The following is a 24,520-nucleotide window of genomic DNA, read 5'->3' on the forward strand; positions in this document are numbered from 1 at the left end:
TCATTTCAATTACCTGCTTAATGGTGCAAATACACTGTTTAGAAGATTACACATAGTTTAATTTTGCAAGCATTCATAAGAATATTGCCCTCCAGCGCATGTTCTTATTGGTCATGCAAATTTTTTTTGCATCACATATCAGGTGTGTTTAAAAAGTATCAAACCTTTGACCTTTGGTCACCAGAAATACATTTATTTAGGAGGTCCAAAAGCCTGATCCCCTTCAATGTAGTCTCTTGGTAATGCTCGCACTTCTCCCAGCACTCCTGCCATTGTTGGAAACACCTCTAGAATGCGTCTTTTTGAATGGTGATCAGCCGGGTCATTGCATTCACATGATGTCTTCTCTTTCCTCAAATCGGGTTCCTTTCAGTGGAATTTTCAGATTGGGAAATAGCTGAAAGTCACACGGAGCTGTGTCAGGAGTGTAGGGAGCCTGACAAACCACAGGAATGTTGTGTTTGGTGCAAAAAGTCTGAATCAGATGTGCAGGATGGGCAGGTACATTATCATGGTGGAGCTGCCAAGTTCTTTATTGCCTACAGACTCGGTTATTTTCACCGCACAGCATCACAAAGGCAATGAAGCACCTCCAGTTAGTATTCCTTTGTGACGGTTTGGCCTTGTGGCATGATCTTGACATTGCTACGGTCCTGCCGTACTTCTTTTAGCCTCGGGGATCTCAGACGTTTGCACTGTGACAACTGCATAAACCCACAAACCCATAAACCCATGACCTATCAACTCATCAACTCCTGATCAGCCTGATCAGGAGTTGATGAGCCTGATCAACTCATCAAGCCAGAAAGCCTGATCAACTCATCACGGTGTTAAGATAGTAGGGGTTACTCTTTGCGTTGTTCAGCAGGTCCTGTGCGACTTCCAGACGGAGTCGCTCCTGCTCCATTATTAGCAGTCTCGGTACGAATTTGTGGACACTCTTCTGATGCCGAAATCTTAGGTCAAAATTGAATCTACTGATCCAATGCATGCCCCCCATCTTGTTCGCAAGTTCTCGGACTGTAACGCGACGGTCCTCCATGACTAAAGTCCGCACTTGCTCAATGACATTCTCATTTCAGTTTGTTGAGGGTCTGCCTGAACACAGTTCACTGTCCACCGATATGCGGTCATTTTTGGAACAGTTGTACCACTCTTTTATCCGTGAGGTGCTCAAGGCACCAAGTCCCCTTAAAGGGTCCCTGAAATGGTTCCGACAAATTTTATAGATGCATAAGGTACAGCTACAGTAAAAAAAATGTATCACAATTTGTGCAAAGCACCGCATATTAAGAGAGCTACGGACGATTATAAGTTACCCTCCTCCAAAGCCATGCATTTTCTCAACTCGTTCACCGGGTGATCAGGGCTAAGAAGCTCCGCCTTCACTAGCTCTGCATCTTGATGGAATGTCGTGTTGTCTACTTCTGATTGTCTTAGAGCCCGCGCACAAAGCCTCTCCAACCTCTCCACTAGCCGCCTGGGAGTTGATCCCAAACGTGAGCTATCGAAGCAGCGTGCATTGCGAGCATGTCCAGTATTCTGGTAACCACAGGTGAGCTGGATGTTTTGACAGATTGGTGGAGGTGTAAACTAAAGCCCCTCCATACTACTATTGCTGTGATGAAGGAGCTTTAGTGTAGACGTACGTGAGTGGCCTGATCGGTCTGCATGGTCCAGCCACCTAGTGGTGCAGAGCTTAACACTTCTCTGTCCGTGGGGAAATGGGCAGTTTTTGGGTAGTCTAGTAAATGACGTTTTTACTGCTGTAACAAATGCTTGATACAGTCGAACCCACTTATAACGATACCGGTTTTAACAATATATCAGTTATAACAATCAGAAGCTGCTGCATCGTCAACTTTTGTATGTTTTCTATGGTGAAATAACCTGCTTACTACAATGCCCCGATGCCGCATTATCGGTTATAATAATGAAGTTTGGCTGCTGGGCTGCTGGGTGTCCGAGCCAAACAGTAGTGAAATGTGAAATCCTTGAAAAGAAAAAAAGGAAACGAGAAATTCGAGCCACTGCTCAAGGGTCGCTGCTCCAACAGCCTTCTCTCAGATGAAACAAAATCGTACCATTGGCACAAGAAAAAAATCGCCAGTTTCGCCTGTGTCGCCACAACAAAAAAAGCAACACACAACTTTGCTGTCATAAGCGACAACATGCATGACGATGCAGCGCACGCCTGCTAGGCCCTAAGTAGAGTGCACGAAGTGTTAGATGAAGAAGCAGCCATCTGCTGTCACGTAACATGTGTCAGCAATGGTGCAGCGAGCCATTTTAAAAATAGGTAGCAACTGTATGAGTTGTGCCACTCCAAGTATACCTCCGCTAGGTGGATATTTTCCACTACCAGGCATGGGAAGAACACCTGTGACGATGTGGGTGGACTCCTTAAGCACCAAGCTTCCCTGCACAACCTGAGGTCTGGAAGTACCGCCTCAATTCAGTTGGCAAGTGAGATAGTCTCTCAACTTAGCGGCAACATCAAGAATGTTCCTGCTCCATGTGCCTGCTGCAGCCGTCGAGGAGTATTGTCAGCACAAGTCAGTGGAGTGGAAGTCAGTGCCACTTGTACCAGGAATTCAGTCATGGCATGTGCGGATGTGTGCCCCCGATCAGTCAAGCGGACATGCGCTGTCCGTTGCATGAACTGCCGCTAGCCAGCTGGCTGTGATTGAACCCTTTTAAATACTAACTGCAAAGGACGTGCGATAAGTTCGTCCGAGCGCAAGTAATGTCGAGTTTGTCCTCTCTTGCGTCCCAGAAAACCAAGCGGAAAACATGTTCTCTGTTCTTGCCACAATAATAAGCCCAGGTAAACTTTCCTTCACTTGTAGCAACCGTCACCATTTAATTCTTTAAAAGAGAGTTCAAATTGTTGAAAAACCTCATTGTTATTTTTAACGACCAAGCATTAGTTCACTGTATTTCTTATTTTTTATCCAATCAGTCTCAGTACATACTCTTTAGGTCTTCTCAATCCTCCACCTGCAGTGTAATGTCTGCCATGCCTCAAGGTTCAATATTATGTGCGCTTATATGTTTGGTTTTCATAAATGATCTACCAAGTAATATTCCTGTTGAAATCCGCATGTACATGATTGTGTTTTGTACCATACGATTAAAGCTCCTCATTATCACATTCTTCTTAATGATTCATTTGCATCATTTCAATCATGGTGTGAGACTTGGCAGATGCAAATCGACTTCCGTAAAACTGTATCTGTGTCATTTATCAAACATTCGTTCTCTGTTTACCTATTCGTATAATGGCTACCTTCTAGGAGATGTTTCACAATGTAAATATCTAGGTCTTCTATTTACTCAGGACTTATTTTGGTCACATCACATCAAACTCATGTGCCACTGTGCGCTCAGTAGGTTTGGCTACTTGTAACGCACATTACGTTCAGCACCGCTTAGCACACGACTCCTCACTTATAAAACAATGGGTTCGTCCAATACTGGAGTATGGCTCTGTCATATCAAACCCACACAACCTATCTGACATCAACAAAATTTAATCTGACCAGGAGAAAGCTGTACGCTTCATTTATCATCGCTTTGACAGGCATTTTTCACCTAGTTCCCATCTTCTTAGTCTTCAACTTACCAGCCTCTCTTCTTGTCGTTGCATTGAATCTTTGAAGTTTCTTTATACTCTAATTAGCTCCCCACGATTTTCTCTACTTAACAAATACATCGCACCCACTAGACCCACAGCCACCAGAGATCCCCATGATTTCAATATGTCCACTTTTCACCATCATACTGATGCGTTTAAATGCAGTTTTTTTGTCTGTTCTGTAGAATTGTGGAATGCTCTGCCTGGTTATGCAAGATCTTTACCACTCGATGAATTTCTGTTGTATATTACTAATCATTGGTGTTCAGTGCTCTTTTTATGCTTTTCCATGTATTGTAGTTCCCCACTCCTGCGATAGCCCTTCGGGGCTGCAGTATGTTGAAATAAATAAAATAAATAAATGTTAACAAACTTGAATGAGTCATGGCGGCACTAAAGCCAGCACGCTCAACATGGACCACTCTGACCCATTATATTTTGTGAATAAAGCAAATAAGGAAACATATTGCACCCACGTTTTGCCCGACATAAGCGGACTTCCATCCGAAGTTTTTTTCGAAAATTGGTGTCGGAGCTTTTTTTTTATTTTAGTTTTTTAAATGAGTTCTTTTTTTAATCTTGCCTGTTTAACTATCATTTTCATCTCTTGTGTTTCATATATGAAGACAATATTTTGCATAAATGTTGCAAAGAGAACATTTTATGTTTGACACTTTTTTCAAGTTTGTGTGTGAAATAGAAGTAGTACCAAGACGCATCAAAGTTACAAAAATTTTTCTTATTTGGGCCATGTTCTGAGTGTTTTTGCGTTTTCTTTTTCATTTGTGGACAGCAAAAAAAACGCATGGAACTAATTTACTGTGCAGTGTATGAAAATGAGCAGAAAAGGTTTTCGACACATCTTTAATTTGCATTTAATTTGGCCGTGAAATTGGAAAATATTGTGGTAAGCAATAGGAGCATGGCCCGCACCTCTGCCTTCAAATATTTTTTGGCTTGCTGGGAATGCATTTCGGGAATAAAATTTTCAGTTCCATGCAGTTTGAATATTCCTGCATGACATGTATGTATATATATATATATAAAGAAAAACAGACAGAACAAACCTATCAAGTGGACATGCATGTTTGATCTCTTGGAATCACCCTCTATTCAAATCAACCAGAAGTAGAAAACACCTGCGTCATCACATGAAGAAAGCGAGACATAGGTATGGTCGCACAGTGTAAATGTTGAGGGGAAATGCTTCGACTTTAGAGAAGGGTAATGTTTAACCACTCTTTCCTTTTTTATTATGGCACGCTGACACAAAATTCTTGAGAGGAAACATTCCTTGAGAGATACCTTCTGTAGCTAAGCATACAGCAAAAGCTGTTGCAGGGTCTCTTTAAAAGTCTTTCAGTTGTGAATAGTGCCATTGTCCATTCACTTCTCCTGTGTTCTGCTTGGTGCCTAATACACCATGATGAGTCTCTGAGTCCCTGTGTGTGGTGACACAGGCTACCCCCGGGCTGAGTGGCGGCTACATGGTGCCCTCTCCCTCCATCGGAGCCATGGAACGTGGGATGTCTCCCCTTGGGGGTGGCTGGGTCCTGCAGCGTAGCCTGCGCCAACGTCTTGGCCCGCTGTCTGGTGGGGTGAAGGCGCGCCTTGGACTGCGGCCATTTCACCCGGCCGGGCTGTTGCTCCGGTCCAGGCTGGGATTGAGGCCAGTTCAGGCCAATGGAACCCGTGCTGCACAGTCACGCAGGAGTAAGTTCACAAATGTTGATCCACCTGGCTGGCACCTAGTGCATCATTTGTCAGAGGCCTTGGCCTGCTTATTTATTTATTTACGTATACCAGAGCCCAATATAGGGCTATACCAAAAGTGGGAACATTATAAATTACTATACATTACACATTAAAAAGCGTGTGCATACACAAAAAGATGAATGATCAAAAAGAAGCGCTTCGCATGTTAGCGAAGTGCTTACGAGTGGTAGCTATAAAATCTTTTAGTAATAGTGAATGAATGTTACCAGGTAGAAAATTCCAAAGCGCTATTGTATGATTGTACATGGAAAAAAATTTTATTCTAATGTGTTAGCACGAGCATAAATAGATGTTACATTCAAGGAGTGGGAGCTATGGGTGCAACTTGCGTTAGTAAACTTGATATAGTTGGTCAGAAAGGCCAGAGGTGGACTTATTAATTGCATATAAAAGCTTTAAGGCTTCAATGCGATAATGTGAAAGTAATGGCTCAATGTTCAAAGATTGTCGAGCCTGTGTTGGTGGGAAACTGTGGCTGTGATTTTGGCAAACAAAGCGGATAAATTTTCGTTGAACATTATTGAGCAAGCTTATTTCACATTGTTTGTCATCATCATCAGCCCATTCATGTCCACTGCAGGACGAAGGCCTCTCCGTGTGATCTCCAATTACCCCTGTCCTGCGCCAACCGATTCCAAATAGCACCCGCAAATTTCCTAATTTCATCACTCCATCTAGTCTTCTGCTGTCCTCTACTGTGCTTCCCTTCTCTTGGTACCCATTCTGTTGCCCTAATGGTTCAACGGTTACCTAGTCTGGGCATTACATGACGTGCCCAGTGCCATTTTTTTCTCTTAATGTCTATTATAATATCGTCTATACCCGTTTGCTTTCTGATCCAAACTGCTCTCTTTCTTTCTCTTAAAGTTATGCCTAGCATTCTTCATTCCATCGCTCTTTGCGCGGTCCTTAACTTGTTCTCAAGCTTCTTTGTCAGCCGCCTAATCTCTGCGCCGTATGTCAGCACCGGTAAAATGCACTGATTGTATACTTTCCTTTTCAATGATAACGGTAAGCTCCCATTCAGGAGCTCACGATTTCTGCCGTACACGATCCAACCCATTTTTATTCTTCTGTGAATTTCCTTCTCATGGTCCAGGTTCTGTCTGATTAGTTCCCTAGGTAAACATACTCCTCAACAGACTCTAGAGGCTGACTTGCGATCTTGAACTCTTGTTCCCTTGCCAGGTTATTTATCATTATCTTTTCCTTCTGCATATTAATCTTCAGCCCCACTCTTACACTCTCCCTGTAAAGGTCCTCAATCATTTGTTGTAACTCGTCCGCGGTGTTGCTGAATAGAACAATGTCATCGTAAACTGAAGGTTGCTGAGGTATTCGCCGTCTATCCTTACTCCTAAACCTTCCCAGTTTCATAGCTTGAATACTTCTTCCAAGCACGCAGTGAATAGCATTAGAGAGATTGTGTCTCCTTGTCTGACACCTTACTTTATAGGTATCTTCGTACTTTTCTTGTGTAGAATTAAGGTAGCTGTGGAATCTCTGTAGACATTTTCCAAGGTATTTACGTAAGCGGTCTGTACTCCTTGATTACGCAATGCCTCTATGACTGCTGGTGTCTCTACTGAATCAAATGCTTTTTCGTAATCTATGAAAGCCATATAGAGAGGTTTATTGTACTCTGCGGATTTCTCGATAACCTGGTTAATGACATGGATGTGATCCATTGTAGAGTAACCTTTCCTGAAGCCAGCCTGCTTCCTTGGTTGACTAAATTCCAGTGTTGTTCTTATTCTATTCAATATTATTTTGGTAAATATTTTATATAATACTTAGGAGTAAGCTAATGGGCCTATAATTATTTAGTTCTTTAATGTCGCCCTTTTTGTTGATTAGTATAATGTTTGCATTCTTCCAGTTGTCTGGGACCTTTGCAGTCGATAGACAATTCGTATAGAGAGCCACCAGTTTTCCTAGCATTATGTCTCCTCCATCTTTGATTAAATCGACTCTTATTCCATCCTCTCCTGCCGCTTTTCCCCGTTTCATGCCTTGCAAGGCCCTTCTGACATCTCTAGTTATAGGAGGAGTTTCTGTATACTGTTCATTATTGCTTTGAATAGAGCGCTCCTCAGTTGTCTGGGTGCTGTAAAGGTCAGCATAGAATTCTTTCGCTTCATTTACTATATCTTCGAGTTTGCTGATGATATTACCCTGCTTATCTTTTAGTGCATACATCTTGGTTTGTCCTATGTCAGGTTTCCTTCTCACTGAATTCAGGCGGTGACCATTTATATACGGCTTCCTCAGTCTTTCTCACGTTATAGTTTTGAATATCACTTATTTTCGCCTTGTTGATCAGTTTTGACCGTTCCGCGAATTCTATCTTATCTCTTAAGTTGGACACTTTCATTCTTTGTCGTTTCTTTATCGGGTCCTTTGTTACTTGGGAGAGCTTGCCTACTGGTTGCCTTGGTGCCTTGCCTCCCACTTCAACTGCTGCCTCTGAAGCCAACCTCATTACGGTTTCATTCATTACCTCTATGTCATCATCATCATCTCTCTGTTCTAAGGCTGCATATTTATTTGCCAGTACCAGCCTAAATTTGTCTGCTTTTACCCTTACTGCCTCCTGTTGACCTGTTCTTTCTTGACCGATTTTACTCTTTCTCTGTTTAAATTGAGTTGGATCCTGGCCCTCACTAACCTATGATCACTACATTTTACCCTACCTATTACTTGAACATCCTGCACTATGCTGGGATCGGCAAAAAGTATGAATCAATTTCATTTCTTGTTTCACCTTTAGGGCTTTTCCATTTTCTGTTGTCCATTTTCTGTTGCTACGTTTCCTGTAAAAAGTGTTCATTATTCTCAGCTTATTCCTTTCTGTGAATTCTTCCAGCATCTCACCTCTAGCGTTTCTAGAGTCGACACCGTAGTTGCCAATTGCCGGTCCACCTGCCTGCTTTTTCCCCACTTTTGCATTGAAGTCCCCCATTATTACTGTATACCGCATTTGCACTTTTCTCATCGCTAATTCAACATCTTCATAAAACTGATCTACTTCCTCATCGTCGTGACTGGACATTGGAGCGTAGGTTTGTACTATCTTTAATCTATGCCGTTTATTGAGTTTGATTACAACTACTGCTACCCTGTCGTTGATGCTGTAGAATTTGTCAATGTTGCTTGCTATGCCTTTATGGATTAGGAATCCTACCCCGTATTGCTTCTTATCCGGGAGACCTCTATAGCAGAGGACAGGGCCGTTATTCTGCAATATGTAAGCCTCACCAGGTCTTCTAATCTCACTAAGACCGATAATATCCCAACCAATGTCTGATAGTTCTTCGAAGAGTCCTGCTAAGCTTGCCTCACTCGAGAGGGTTCGGGTGTTAAACGTTGCAAGGGTCAGTTTCCATTGGCAGCCTGTCCGTTGTAGGGGAACCAAATGACAGATGCATATTCTAGAACAGAGCAAATTAACATTTTATAAAATAGCAGTTTAGTATCACGGGAGGGGGGGGGGCTACAGTTTAGTTTCGCGGGGGGGATAAAGTGCAGCGCAAATAACCAAATTTTTTTAGGACTTTCCTGTTTACATATTCAATGTGTTTAGAAACCTAAACAGGAAAATTCAGTGCTGCAGTACTTCAGCTGCCATTTGAATGCTGAGGTGCTATAATGCAAGGGTTCCTTTTGCTTGATTCTAGTGATTCCTAATGATTCATTGCTCACAACCAAATGGTCTCGGCTATACATGGGTGGAGGAGTGGCACTCGGACCAGAGACAAAGTACAGAGGAAAAGAATTCGGGTAGAATCATTACATTATCGCGGCCCTGGCATCTATAGACCTTTGATTGATAGGTCACCCAGAGTGCCGGGACATATTGAGTTACGTGAACTAAATTCCACCTGGCATGATGGTTTAGAGCACACCTTGAAAAGTATGTGATGTGCTGTTCTTAGCAATTTCAGGATATTGATTAAAGCGTGGATGTACCTTTGTTGTGATATACAGTTATTAAATGCCACAAATACCACCTGCTAAATTTTGAAGCCTAGAAAGGTCTTTGCTTAATGGGCACTACCTAAATTCTTTCCTTGAGGTATTATTATTATTTATTTAAATTCAAGATATGGTCTGATTAAGCCTGCCACATAGTGCTTAGTAAGGAGTTAATAATTCCCATGGAGGTTCCATTTCAAAAAACCTTTTATTGCACATTCACACGTCTTACTGCAAACCAAATACATTTGCCAGATACCCACAGTAGCTGCAGCTGGTCATTGCAGTTAACATAAACGGCGACGCCAGATTTCCTTTTATGGTGAAATCTTGTGAAAGCTTTGAGGGTCGAATTTTTTCCAATAACCATGCCCCCGTAGTCAACCTTTTTAGGGAGCAATAATTGAAATGTAGCAATAATAAAGGAGTGAAAGTGGACAAAAGACGACTTGCTGCAGGTGGGGGCCAAACCCATGTCTTCCGCATTAAGCATGCGATGCTTTACCTATAAAGCTACTGCAGCAGTCATGCTCCAGCCCATGGCCATGAGGAGTGCTGGCTGACACTACCAGCGTGCATGCACACACAGACAGAGGCAATGTGTCAGAAAATAACCATCCCATTGTCTGCTTTCACTTCCTCATCATGTCTACATTTTAATTCATTTTTGCTACTCTTTTTATGGCTTCATTGTGTATTTTTATCATATGGTTGTTGTTATGCACTAAAAGCAAAGTTTGGGCTTTTATTAGGTAGAAGAGGCACCAACAGAAGTCTTTACTTCACATGTTGGGACAGAATTATTTCATTTTAGCCTGCAACTATGATAGCCTTGCAATGACTACCTCAACCTCAATTTCATCCTATGAAACAAACCACCACTAAGAAGCAAGTGTTAGCCTGTAGTGCATATTGAATAGCAGAACTGATGCACCTTACCTGAGAATGTGATAAGCAGCTATGACTGATCAGGGCAGTAAGTACGCTAGAATATATTCGATGGTAGGTTTGGATCCTGTGTGCACAAAGCGTCTTTGCACCTTAAGCAGGTGTGTGCTAATGAGGTTTCCCCGTATGTAGCTTTCTTGGTTGGAACTGTGTAGTCAGCGGTGATGCTATCTCAAACTATATGCAAAGCATCACATTATAGGTGCAAGAGATAACAATGTGCTTCTTCCGAGTCAGACATATCTACCTCGTAGATCGTGGAGCAGCCAGGACTTACTACAGGCAGCCTCGTGCCAATGGGGCCCTCCGTGGACAGTTTGGGCGGTGAGTGCAAGCCTTCTCTTGCTATAACCTCTATCCTTGAAAGCTTAAAGGGGCCCTACACCCATATTATACATGTTGTTTTTATTCCACATTTGCTTACTTGACAATGCCTCCAGCACCATTGAAAGTGCCAAAATCAGTGTATTTGATATTTTAATTTAATCCTGAAATTTGTTTCCGCACCGACTGCAGCAACACAACAATTTTCAGCTGCGAATGTGACACGAAAGCATCTGACTTATGCTGTTCGTTTTGACCAATTGGGCATGAAGAATATATTTTGCATGTTTATGCTGTACAGTAGAACCCCAGTAATAGACTCCGCTTAAACTGAACTTCAACGGACAGAAATTACTTCTCTTTATCAGAAGTTCTGTTTATGCAAAGGACACAAATGTTACGACGAATTCTTTTGTTTTAAAAGCATCGGAGTGTTTTAATTTTAATACGGTGAAAAAATAGCATTATTGTACTCTGCTCTCGTGTATCACACCTGCTTTCGCACAAGGTATTTGTTCATGCGCTCTTGGTTTTGGCTGTCACCACCATGTTGCACAAAGGAGGGCTAAAACTAGGCTACATGAACACAGCCACTGATGCCACCACAGCCAAATGTCAGATTGGAAAATCCATTAGGCAGATTTCCTTGGAAAATCCTGGCTCTTTGGCATAGTAATTTAATACGTCTTATATAATACCCCCTTATGTAATACCCTGACAGTGGTCCTTAACCCTTTGAGGGTCAATGACGTAAATGTACAGCACCGCGAACAAGTCCAAAAATGGTCGAGGCCGTATATTTACGGTGCCGTCTGTACGTCTAAAAAGCGTGCCAATTTCGTAGCTTTTTCTCTTCTAGCATGTGCTGCCACTATGTGGGAATACAGGGAATTTTTTTTGCACGCCTCTCTCTCTCTCTCTGTTTTCGTTGCATGGTTTGTTTTAGCGCTAGTTTGCTCCCGTGCGTCTATATACTACCGCTCGCGCATTGGCACGCGCGCGGGCAGGTGGGTGGCTGTTTGGGTTTTGTTCTGCGGGCGGTTTTGGCTTCTTTTGCTTGCAAAACTGATGGCTATCTCGTTACGAATCACTCAAAGGGCTACAGCTTGTTTCTCGCTCATTTAGTGCTCACAGGGGTGCGCATAGGAAGGATGCCGCCGTGCATGTGTCTCTGTTGCTTTCTTTTTCTTTTTCTTGGACACTCACAAAAACTAATAGCCTCTGGTTGGCGATAAGATGAAGATTAATGGAAGTTTGTCACACGTTTTGTTTTTCTTACGGGCACACAACCACACAGTTTTCTTGAGTGCGCGCACCTATACAGTTCGATTATACTATGGACGTAAATATTAGTGTAAGAGCAGTAACAGGTGAGAGTTGTGAAATATTCTAGTGGGCGCATTTTCAAAGCCTTGAACTATGTGTATAACAATGCATCAAATTTTTAATTCTTATAAGTTTATTTCCTTTTTTATTGTTGTTATTCATGAATGAAAAGTATATATCTACCAATGCAAAATATTTTTTTCTCACTTTACAGTCACCCTAGAAAAATTGGGGCAAATTTTTTTCGAAATACGTCCCTAAGAAGAATTGGAATCTGCACTGAAAAGAATCTACCCTGGGCGGTCGCACATGGCGAAAAAGATCGACCCTCAAAGGGTTAAGGGAAAAGAAATGATGATGATCAACATTTGAAAGTTTTGTCAGTTGATGAGAGAGTTGCAGTTTTGATTCTATTTCCATTTAACCAGAGCTCCCAAAAAGAAGTGTTCCATTTAAACGAAGTTTGTTGACATTGTTCCTTTATGTGGCCAACGAAAGTTGGTACCGTCGTTCTGTTTATCCAGAATTTCCATTCAAGTTAATGTCACTTATCCAGAGTTGACTGTATGTTTCTCGCTCATACGTTTTCCCGGATATAACATCACAAAAGCTCGGTCCCAGCAAAGGGCTCATAGACACCAGTGTATTATAACCTACGGGTTTGTAAATACTCATATACTGTATCATCGAATCAAATTGAATAGCAAAGATTCAAATAATTCCATTAGCGGATTCTACTGTTTGATTTTTCGAATATTCAGTTTATTTGGTGTGAAGGTCCATACAGAGCCAGATGCCATATGCGCCACGGAGCCCGTTGTGCTCGATGCTGCACAGGCGAGCACCGCACTTAGTTGTTTTCGGCGGAAAAAAAAAGTGCCGAGCGTGCCGCAGACAAGGCTGCCCAGGCCGTGGTAAGGCCACCTAGGCTTACGCATTCTACCCTCCTACATGCACTCCCCAATAATTCAGTTTGAGTTTCATTTATCCACAGTCCACTGTACATTACTTGTCCATACGTTTTTCAGCGTATAACGTCACTAAAGCTCAGTCCCAGCAAAGGTCTCGTAGACACCAATGCTTTAGAAATGAGGGTTGTGCGAATACTCGAATACCACTGAATCGAATCAAATAGTGAATGTTCAAATAATTCAGATTGCAAATCAAATATCTACCATTCGATTTTTTGAATATTCGGTATAATAGGTGGGAAGACCCACGCAGAGCCGCATGTTGTGTGGACTACAGAGCCCTTCATGCTCGACGGTACCCAAGCGAGAGCCCCACTTTGTTCTTTTTGTCGCAAAAGCACCAAGCGTGCTGTAGACACGCCGCCCAGGCTGATGCGTTCTTTGCAAGCGCTTCTGCCCTACTTCATGCGCTCCTCAACAATTCCGTTTAAGTGAGTTTCGTTTATCCAGAGGCCACTGTACATTCCTCGTTCATGTTTTCCCGACTATAATGCCGCTAAAGCTAAGTCTCAGCAAAGGGCTCATAGACACCTGTGCATTAGAAACTACGGGTGTGTGAATAATCGAATCAAATAGTGAACATTTTGAACAATTTGATTGTCAAATCAAATATCTACTGTTCAATTTTTGGAATATTCACTAGTTTCGTTGTGAAGGCCCATGCAGAGCCACATGTTGCATTCGCTGTGGAGCCTCTCGAGCATGCCGTGGACAGGCCACGGAGGTTGACGCGTTCCTTGCGAGTGCTTCTGCCCTACTGCATGTGTTCCCCAACGTCCACCCAATACACACACAGTGCTCGAATGCCACAATTCACAGTACATCGCCACGTCAGCTGAGGCTGCCTCTGTCGGTACGTGTTTCTCCATGATGGCAGGACCGATCGAAACAATAACACGACATGGACAGAAGGAACAGCAACAAAAGCACTACATATTTCAGAAAGTGTGAAGATTGGGCCGATTAGCCACCAAAAAAGGCACGCAGATCATGTTTCAACGCCCATTAATGTAACTCGTAATCTCGGATTCGATCACTGATGAGCCACTTGTACATTTAGTGACAAGCATTCTGCAACAGCTTGCAGCTCATTACTACATCGACCAGTGGCAAATTTTTGTCACGACCAAACTGCCTTAGGACATTAGGCCTATTCGGGGCTTCCGTGAGCGCTGGCGACTAAAGTTAGGGTTTGGTGCCGAATTAACACAGATCTGTTTGCAGCAGCCACTGGTATTTGGGAAGCCAACGAGCCGGCTCGCAAACTAATGCGAGTGTACAGGATGGCAACACAGTTGCTCATGGCCGCCATCACTGCGGCACATCGTATTGCAGCCTCTCGTTCTTGACGCCATTCACAGACACACATTGGTCTCTTTTTGTAGCTTCAAGCGACAACACAGCGGGTGCGGTGGGCGCCCAGCAGCATACATTTGTGTGGACGGCAAATTGACGAAAGAGGGGGGGGGGGGGGGCATCGCACGAACTTGCTGCGACCCCCCTGCCCCCCGATTTCAGAATCCTTAACAAGTGGCAAATGACACCTATTTTGGAAATGAAATGTGCCTACTCATTACCATCAGTGCCGACAATGGTCAGTCCACACAGAACCAATGATGGCTACATCTGGAGCAGTATTCATGTCACTGGATGTGCGGTATGTGCTTTCATTTGTCTCGCACATTGGCCTTACATACGGTAAAGATGGGAAAGTTCTTACATATTTTGAAGGAAAATTGGAAAGCCAAACTTTTTATGCAATAAAAGACAGCCATAAAACATGTCCACTATTAAACTGAGAACATCATTGGTATTTAATACAGCTTAACACAATTTTTTTAGCTTCAGAAGTAAAAGAAGATACTATTAAGCAAATATTCTATTGAGAAATAAAAATATTTTACGGACCTCCATATATTAAAGCTGAGCTGTAGTCAGTGCTGGCATACTGATTTGGAGTTCCCTTTAATTAGAGTAGACTGTACTGTACGGTATATTTTCATTTCTATATGCCTAAGTTATTGATAGCCTGCTACATTTTTATTATGCAATGCTAGGAGACTCCCAAGCATGTGCAGCACCATGTTTCCTCACCCAATATTTGTGAGCATTAAAGTTTGTGATAAATTTTCTGGTATTCAGTATTCCATCACACGGCATCAGATACTACATTTCAATGAAGCAGCATCGGTTTAGCTGGCTAGCAGATGATGATTGTGCAAATGTGCACATAGACATCAGGGAAAGCCGGACAAGTCGTCTGCACAGCCGTGGCGGCTGTGCAGATGAGCGTCTGCCGCTGTGTTCTCTGTCAAAGTTTCAAATACTCCTTTGGAATTGTTGCCCTGGTGTGTAAGCTCTGCACCATTGCATGGTCATGGAAGAGAGCTGGCACTTTAGAGCGCAGCTGTTAGGCGCCCGTTCCTGTGTTGAGCATCAACGTGCCTCAGAGTCCCTTGTAACAGAGTGAATGAGCACAGCGAAGCATGAAAGAGTGAACGCAGAGTGCAGTGGGTCATGAAAGACGGCGGTAGTGAAAAGAGCACGAAGAGGAAAGCGGAGGAGGAGGGCATGGCGAGACCTTGAGAATAAAAGTGAAGTGCCTTGCAAGACTGGCTCCGCGGCGACGATGGCTATAAGATGGTGCCAGAGTAGCATGCGTGCGCAGAGGTCTGTCTGCGGCGGCTGCTATAAACGCACCCACGCATCACCCACATGCTGCCTCTCACAATCTCACGATTAGCAAGGCAGTCATGCCACATTTCACTCCACTTGCAATGTGTTGCAGAAGCCAGATTGTCCGTGCCAGCAAACATATTGTGAAATGAAAGCATGTATAGAGCTGCACTAAATATCATATTAGGGCGTACTGTAATCATCGGTAAATTTTTTTCAGCGCCTTGGAAAAAAGAAAAAGAAAAACATTGTGATGCGTATTTTACCCAACATTTACTGCACCATCATACATGTATTTATTTCTTCGTAGGTATCAGCGGTTACATAAGGAAATGCAAATTTGTACATGTTATTATGTATTAACAGTGAAAGCTCAATATTACGAACTTCAGGCGGCCGCGGTAACTTGTTCGTTATTCTGAAAAATCTTTATAGTGAAAGCCCCAAAATTAACCATTTCACCTATCAACGCATCAGTTCATAAGTTGTCACCATCTGAGTTATCCACGAAAGCATGCTCTTGGCTCTCTGCATGCGCTGATGCTATTTTCTATATATTTCGCTGCCACGCACAACTGAAGCACCGTATAATAAGAGTGACGCACACAATACAGACGCTGATGCTGACAAAACTACCGACAAAAAGGTACCTCCATGTCGCCTCCAAAGTGCAGTGTTTCTTGCTTTTTGTTTGTTTTTCACATTTCTTGCTGTGGACACCACAACTGTCTCGCTCCAGGCGGACACCTGAACTATGCCAAAGCGCAAGCACTTGTAAACGACACCAACTGGAAAGTGCTGAGTGCGACTGTGTAGCATTTCCGCAAGTACGGAAGTGTTGCATTTCAACACCCGCGTAGCTAGTACTGCCGCAGATGTAAGCGCAAAAGAGGCGTGCGCAGAAAGAAGGGTGAAAGAAGGAAGAGACCTGCCTCCATTGCTAGGCAGCGCTTTTCTGGGTAGAGAATGCGCTTGCAAAGCCTGATGCGCCGTTGCCTCTGCTCGCCCGCATTTTTTTCTTGGGCGCCGTCCCAGGTTTTCTGAACCCATGTGCCACAATGTCTGCTCTAGCCTACTGTTTCGACTTCTGTGAAGGATCTATGTAAATCTAAGAATCCCCAGATTTTGGAATATTATTTCGTAGTACTGAGGCATTGTCAGCATCACAGGGAAACAATAACCATTGTTATTTGAAAAGTTTGGCATTCTGAAGTTCGTACTACTGAAATATTTTTACATTGAAACTGTATGAAGTCAGCAGGGGATTCCTGAAAAGTTTGTTCATCAGAAACATTCGTTAATGTGGTGTTCATAGTAACGAGGTTTCACTGTACCATTTAGTGCATATGTATTGCACGTTCCCGCCAGGTACCTATTAATGAGGTTTCACAGTTTGCTCGGATTTCTGGCTTTAAAGACTGCACAAGGATCAATATTCTTGACTCGGTACCAGGCACACTTTGGCATATTGCCAGTAACGCTTTTGCCAGTAGAATTTGATGCATGTGAAAGTGACCGTCAATATCATTGGTGCATTTTAGAAAAGCTCCATGTGATCTGTGGGCAGCCAACAAGCTTCTATTTTCATGATTGCGCTTATCCCAAAACTTTGCTTATCTCGAAATTTTGTTTTGGTCTTTACAACTACAAGATAATGGGGCTGTACTGTACATCAAGAAAGAAGGGACTGTTGTGCAGCAACACGCCAATATCACTGGCATCGACAGGGATGCCAGTCATTTCCTTCACTCGTGCATGAATGCATGATGATGCATTGTGCGCAGGCCACGAAATCGCAGGCGGCGTGCCCAGCAACAACAGCAACAGCAGGCAGCAGCCGGTGTGAATTCTGGCGGCCAAACTGACCGTCGCCAGTTGGACCAGCAGTTGGAGGCATACATGCAACGTACGAGAAGTCACTTGGACGCTGAGCTGGATGCCTACATGGCCCAGGCCAGTGGCAGTAGCAGTTAGATGAGGTACGCTGCTGACTGTAATGTCTCAGCTCTTGCATCTCCTTGGAATAATGGGGAACAGCGCAAGACCTAGTTTCTGTGCAAACTTTAGACATTTTCTTTTAAAGGGCCCCTGAAACGGTTCGGACAAATTCTGTAGACGTGTAGGGTACTGCTAATGTTAATCATTCGCACCACAATTTGTGTGAAACGTCTCATATTAAAAGAGCTGCGGATGATTACAAGTTACCCTCCTCCATAGTCATGCATTTTCTCTTCAACTCGTTCACCGAGTGATCAGGGCTAAGCTCCGCCTTCACTGGCTCTGTGTCATGATGGCACGTCGTGTCGTCGACTTCTGATTCTCTAGGAGCGAGCCCGCAAAGCCTCTCCGAACTCTATGCCAGCTGCTTGGCAGATGACCCCAAGTGAGAGCTATCGAAGCAGCGTGAGTTGTGTGCATTCTGTCGCAGCGCTGAATGTGTCTGGTATTCCGGTAACCGCAGGTGAGCTGGGTGTTTTGACGGATGGCTGGAGGCATAAACTCAAGCTGATGAAGGAACTTTAGCATAGACGTACGTGAGCAGCCTGATCGGTCTGCACGGTCCAGCCGCCTGTTGGCGCAGAGTTTAACCAGCCAAACAAAGTGCTAATATTGCTCTAACCAAGTGTAAAATACTTTAAACATTTACAAAAACAATGTGTTAAACGATTACACTCCAGTGAAAAATTTACATCAGCAGCAAAGACGAATACATTTCATTACTGCTACTGTGTGTGGTTGAGCTCTGTGCCACTAGGTGGCTGCACCGTGCAGACCATTCACATTTGCGCTTCTGCTCATTCCGTGAAACGACACGATCGAACAACCAGGCCCTGTCCCCTTGCGTTTGCGTTTAACCTAATACCGTACTCACGAAACGCCAATGCGTTAGTATTCTTCCGCTGTAAAGTGACGGCCGCAAACGTGCAAATTCTGGCACCGATCGGATAGTGGCAGCCCGATGCGCTGGAGCCAGTCAGCTCATCTGCTGCCTTGCGGAGGGACACGATGTCGCAGCTTGAATATTGCCAGCCGCTACGTTTGCATTCCACAATGCAACAAAGTCGAATCATAGTGCTCGCGAAAAGACTGAGACCGACTCTCACCGTGGAGCTCTCGTCAAAATGGAGCATATTGTAACACAAGCAGACGACGCTTGCTGTATGCCGGAAGTGCTTAAGTGTAGTTAGAAATTGTTCTTGTACATTCTCTTTCTGTTACTTTCTTTTCATAGAAACAAATTAACTAACCTTCCAATTATTACGAACGTCCTTTGTTCACCATAAAGGTGGAAAAATTATCGATGATGCGCCCTGGGCAGCCAATTGGATAGCTCACTCTACTGACATCAATTGGGTGATTTACATTATCTGGGTAGGGGCAAAATTCTGCCGAGCATTGTGCTGCAATCGGCAGCGATGTACATTTTTAAAACCTTATAATAAATTACACACTTTACGCGGAGCACTTAGATGCCTCAATTAATGATCAGAAGGCCCTACTCTAAGAACTCGGTACGTTTGTACAAAATCGTCAAAATCGTTTCAGGGTCCCTTTAAGATTTTTCACCTGTTTCCAAAAGACTGGTGTCGCATGGCTACTAGGTGTTCAGCAAAGTCTTATTTCACTGTAGATGTCTCACTGCACTTCAGCTTAAGTACATTTTGTGTGTTTGGTTTCTTTGCATACTGTGCGTGTCATGACAACTAATTATAATATCTCAAAATTTTTCTTCCTGTTCACTGACATGATGCACCCTATGATGCACTTGTTGACCCTCTGAAAGGTTTACAACTCAACTTAAAATCATGTTGCAAAATGTCTTGATGTAAATTACCATGTGGGGAACCAGTGCTGGAGTTTCAAAGTAGTGTCCTTGTATATACTTCCAAAGGGAGCAGAATCGTGCATACTTTGGGCACACAGGAGCCAAACTTGGAAGGGAAGGCATCTCTCATGAACGTTACTGCAGTTAACACATAATGAACGAGTGCACATGCTTAAGTCGCAGCTTCAAAATGTCTCGCACATTGATGGATGCTGAAACAATTATTTTGACTGTCCACTGGGAACAAATTTTTTCCATTTTTCATTGTGACCATGCTTCCGGGATTAGTGAGAGCAGTGGATATGCGGTGTGCACTGTGTGAAATGAGTGCTTGTTGACATTGTAGCACCTGCATGTATGTGCCCCTGGAACATGCTTACAACTTGCTTAATTGCAATACAGCCATAACGAAACTGAATGGAAGCCAACGACATGCCCAAAAACTTGTAGCATGCACTTCGTTGGAGATGAGACGTCAACACACCCTGCATGTCTGTCGTATGTGTCAACAATTTTCACATTTTACCACAAGGTGGGTGCCGCTGGGAACAGACACTCGCACAGTCAGCACGCTTGCTGTTTAAGTTTATGGTCCACGCAAAAAGGAATTTCTATCTTGCTTCTAACTGCCTAGGGTATCACGGTGACATCGTTCAGTGCAGTTTTCGAGGGGAAAATATATGAAGGGGTATACCGTATTTACTAGCATAATGATCACACTTGCGTAATAATTGCACCCTTAAATTTTGTCGTCAAAATTATTTTTTTTATTTCCCGTGTAATGATCGCACCCCAAACTTGCCGCAGTGATATGTCGTGTGCCAAGTCTAGCGAATAATGATCGCGCTTACCATCTGTCGAATGCTACACGAACGACTCTTCAAGACAAACTAAGCGGTCTGCACGCACCAAACATTCTTAAGTAAATGCCCCATTTCATTACTTTCATCACTTTCCGCACTTCCATGACAAAAAGAGGTACTACCAAACTTGCCTTTATTGTGTGTAGGCTTTATAAAGGCTGTGGTCAACAACAACAAAAAAGGTGCCTTTCGAGTCTTCTCATCTGCACTCGTGGGCACGCAACAAATCGCGAGCGGCAACGATAGTAGCAAGTTTACACTGATACGTTAGGAGTATACCCTATTCATACGCCAATGCTTGTAACACAGCTAGGATATTCGCCCACCCTTAGCGGAAATGTTGCAGTATTAGGGCAGTAGCGAAGACAGATGCCGCAGTTTCCGCAGCATGCCGGCCATGTGTTTCTATGTCACTGGCAGCTAAGCGCGCCCATCTGTTTCTGTCCCCTCAAAGTGGACGTGGCTATGTTATTGCTGTAAACTTGCCGGTATTAATGATATTATTCATTAGTGATAAAGAATAAACTGTTTCAATGCACGTAATGTACTCACGAGAAGAAGAAAGAAATCGTGTTCAGCTTGCTCCACCAGCCGCCATTTTTGTTTTGGCGTCCCGCACTGCTTACAGTGGCAGCCGCCTATTTGGTGATCTGTTGTCATCCCACAGCCAACGCGGGATGAAAAAAAAATATTTTTGCGGGAAATTTAACTCGCGTAATGATCGCACTGCTGAATTTGCATCAATTTTTTTTACAAAAAAGTGTGATCATTATGTGAGTAAATACGGTATGTCCGGGCCATGTGCAGCAAAAAGAACTTACTGAGCCTGTACAAATTTTTTCATGCATGTCATGCCATGCACACGTCATACATATCACTCATGTTCATGTCGTGACACATCATGCATATCATGTATGATGTGTCAGTGTGATGTGATGAGACAGTGTATGTGATGCATGCATGCTATTCGTGCCATGCATGTCACTGTCACTTGTCATGACATGAATGACATGTCATGTATGCTGTGTCATTCATGTTATGTATGTCATGTAATGCGTGCATGTCATATTGTGTCATTCATGTCACGTCACACGTGTTAAGGAAGCAGCGGATTGCGATATTGATGGCATTGAAGGTAACGAAAAGACGGCGGCACGCCCGTGAAGTTGGCTTCTCTGCAGTGGGGTGGAACATTTGACGTCATTTGAGACCACATGATGGCGCTCAGCAAGTAGCAACGCGAGCGGCGGAAGGACAAGGTACATGCAGCTCTGCTCCCTTATATGGGAGCGCATACAAGGACACTATATTGAACTGACACTCAGTGCCTCCTTGCGGACATCGTGCTCATAGTTTAGTCTTACTAACAAGAAAATGGCCAGCAATGGGGAACGTTCAAATGCCGTGAAAAAAAGCTTGAACGCCATTGTTATTCCTGCTTGGTTAATTGCCAGAACTAAAAAAGCTGTAATATAGCCCTATCATTCTATTATTTTTCGTTCAAACTATGAACATGAGCGGTGACAAATTTGCTTTCAGGCAGGCACACTCACAGCCGTTTCAACTATTATTTGTAAAGCTTCTCGAACAAAATATTCGTGTCCATTTGATTTTACTGAAAGCAAAAATGGGAATGACTGTGAAGATGCTTCTAGTACAAGAATGTATACAGCCGGAGTTTTTTTTCAGGAGTGTGAGAGTAATATTAGCGCCAGATGGTGTAAATGCCTGTTGGGTTTACAGTGTATGACATCGTTATGACATTAAGGCAGCAAATGGCATTGCTAATCATAGTCACACAACCAATATAAACAGTAAACATTTCGTCATTACTGCAGAAACACTGCATTGATGTTCCATCAGTGTGTCGCTGCATCAAGCGACACAACACTAGCGTTTTTGGCTATGCAGCTTCTATTGCAGGCAAGATGATGTCCTCCTAGAGTAAAGTGATGTGTAATGTTCATTTTATTAACAGCAATAACCACGGTCAAACGTTTAGCACCCACGAGAGTTCGGATACAAGTCAAGTTCAGCTGCAGTGCATGGCTACTGACAGTGCACCGCAGCTGGTGTCATTGCAAATATTGGCATGTTTTCTTCTTTATGTGAAATTATTGTGAGGAGAAGGTAAAGCAGCAACAACAGTAACAAAACATTGTGGCATGGAAGTGTCGGTGGTTCATTCTCAAATTCTGTCAGCTACATAGTCGAAGTGAACTGGAAAAGCCCTAGTGACGATATCAGTGGTTGAGTGATCAGTGGTAGTGAGGCTGCCAGCAATGCCAGAGTGTAGCCGCAACCACTCTTCTGTCGCTGAATGGCCACGTTGCTGTGCCACAGGGAGATCTCGCCATATGCCAGCAAGACCACCATCAGCTGTAGTCTGTGAACCACAAACAGCATGTGTCAAGTTTCCGTGAAACTAACATAGACGTTGCCTTGCGTTTCATTCTACCACCATGGACACCATAAATGGTGCCAAAGAAATCAGTGTCACTCTGCTTATGAAGGAACTGTCTCTATTTGCACCTGAAATATGCAGAAATGGAACAAGTGATCACTTCCTTAATTCCCACATCTTCTATAGCTTCACCACTTCTGAATTTCACACATGGCGCCAATCTGCCTTCTCCTCCTTGCATGCGTCCAAGCGCTGGCCAGGCTCCTTATCTTGGAAGTAATCTCATCACGGCAAGTGCAACCGGTGGGCCGAGACGTTTGGTGCCTTGATGCACCTTGGGTTTTGCATGTCTCAAGTTTCTGAGACACGTTGCGAAGCGTTCGCTCGCGTTGCACCAGTGACTTGGTGGTCATCGAGTCAGATCTGGTAACGTTTGCCTGAGCGCGCGTGACACCGAAAAAACTACGAACCTTACTTCGTGTAGTTGTCTCTTTGCCATCACCATCAATGCTCCACCTTTCTGGTGAAACAGACTTTCTCTTTCCTCTTCTTGTTTTTTCTTTGTACTCGGGACGAATATCCGCACCTTCTTACACTTTTGTTTTTAATTTGTGGGCGTCAGCTGCGGGCACTAAGCACAGTCACCCATGGCATCCAAGATGTGCGACACTGCACAATGCAACACATGCACATCTCAGATGCTATGAGGCAGGTTGATGTACTGGTCTCGGCGCAATCTGCACCACACGCACTGGCACTCAGAATAACGCTGTTATAGACTGATGTTCTTGCGATTCATTTATAAGTGCTTACCAACAAGATCCCATCCACCAGGAATGCCCATGAATTTGTGAAGTTGATTTAACCGCGAAGCTGTTCCTGCTCGGCATAAAATGGATTGTGTATCACAAAACTCCATCAGTGGCCACCGACGAAGACACTACGTGCAGCCGGTTTCGCCGCCGTGCCAAATGCACATGCTCTTGACCTTGAAAAGGATATGAAAGCGTGTGCTCGGCAGCGCTCGGTCAGTTAACGCCATAGGCCTAATCAACCAGTTTCGCTGTTTCAAACCTCGCGCGACCGAGTGCAAGCTTGCTTGTTTTTTTAATGCTGAAACCGGAAAACCTCAAGTTAACAAAATTCGCTATTTAAAGAAATTTTCCCCTGCTAGTACAACTTCGTTATATTGAGGTTCAACTGTATTTCAATCTGTCTGTTGCACAAGTGTTGGTACACATGTGGGATGAGCCATGGCTTGAGCTTCGGCATCGGCTTTGGCACAAAGCGGTCTCTAATGTCAATTTCTTGCCAATCTTCTAGCCAAAAATGTAAGGGCAATATACTGTCCATGAAATTACTTCCTTGCTGTGTCTGTGATCATGTGAAAATGCCAGGCATGCTTAGCACCGAAAATTCTGCAACAGGCTCTGCATCACTTAAATGTATGTAGTAGTATTGTTTTCTGAAGCAAGAAGAACAGCCTCACAGTAGAGAAAGGCTTTGGCGTTTTAGAAAACTTGGACATGTGAAAGGTGACATGCACTATGAAGGTTTCTTGTCAACATTGGTCTGGCGGCGTTCTCAAAGTGCGTAATTCTAGTGACGCCCGTGCTGGCTAGCTTCCGAGAAGACGGTGATATTCTACAATGATGACAGTTGCATTGTCATCGGAAATGACAGCCAAGTTAGTGAGGGCTAGTATCTTCCCTAGCAAGTAGCAACACGAAAAAATTTTTAGTAGCTCATGTCTTGGAAGCTTTCCTCCTTTCTCCCTTGCCATTTGTTTCCACT

General features: G+C 43.6%; 2 protein-coding genes across 4 annotated transcripts in view; one reads left to right on the forward strand and one right to left on the reverse strand.

The window, feature by feature from the left end:
• LOC142582237 (uncharacterized) overlaps positions 1-24,520 on the forward strand; it is an 81,259-nt gene that overhangs the window by 54,411 nt on the left and 2,328 nt on the right. For all 3 annotated transcript variants that reach the window (XM_075691698.1, XM_075691696.1, XM_075691697.1), the window contains 3 exons: positions 5,098-5,350; positions 10,591-10,660; positions 17,418-17,612. In XM_075691698.1, the coding sequence (XP_075547813.1) occupies positions 5,098-5,350; positions 10,591-10,660; positions 17,418-17,607 (513 nt within the window). In that variant the 3' untranslated portion in view covers positions 17,608-17,612. The remainder of the gene's footprint in view (positions 1-5,097; positions 5,351-10,590; positions 10,661-17,417; positions 17,613-24,520) is intronic.
• Positions 22,268-24,520, reverse strand: part of LOC142582236 (methyltransferase-like protein 25B) — a 42,565-nt gene continuing 40,312 nt past the window's right edge. The window contains exon 10 of the mRNA XM_075691693.1: positions 22,268-22,708. Within this exon, the coding sequence (XP_075547808.1) occupies positions 22,511-22,708 (198 nt within the window). The 3' untranslated portion in view covers positions 22,268-22,510. The remainder of the gene's footprint in view (positions 22,709-24,520) is intronic.

The sequence above is a fragment of the Dermacentor variabilis genome, chromosome 5 (assembly GCF_050947875.1).
Source record: "Dermacentor variabilis isolate Ectoservices chromosome 5, ASM5094787v1, whole genome shotgun sequence".
Lineage (NCBI taxonomy): Eukaryota > Metazoa > Arthropoda > Arachnida > Ixodida > Ixodidae > Dermacentor > Dermacentor variabilis.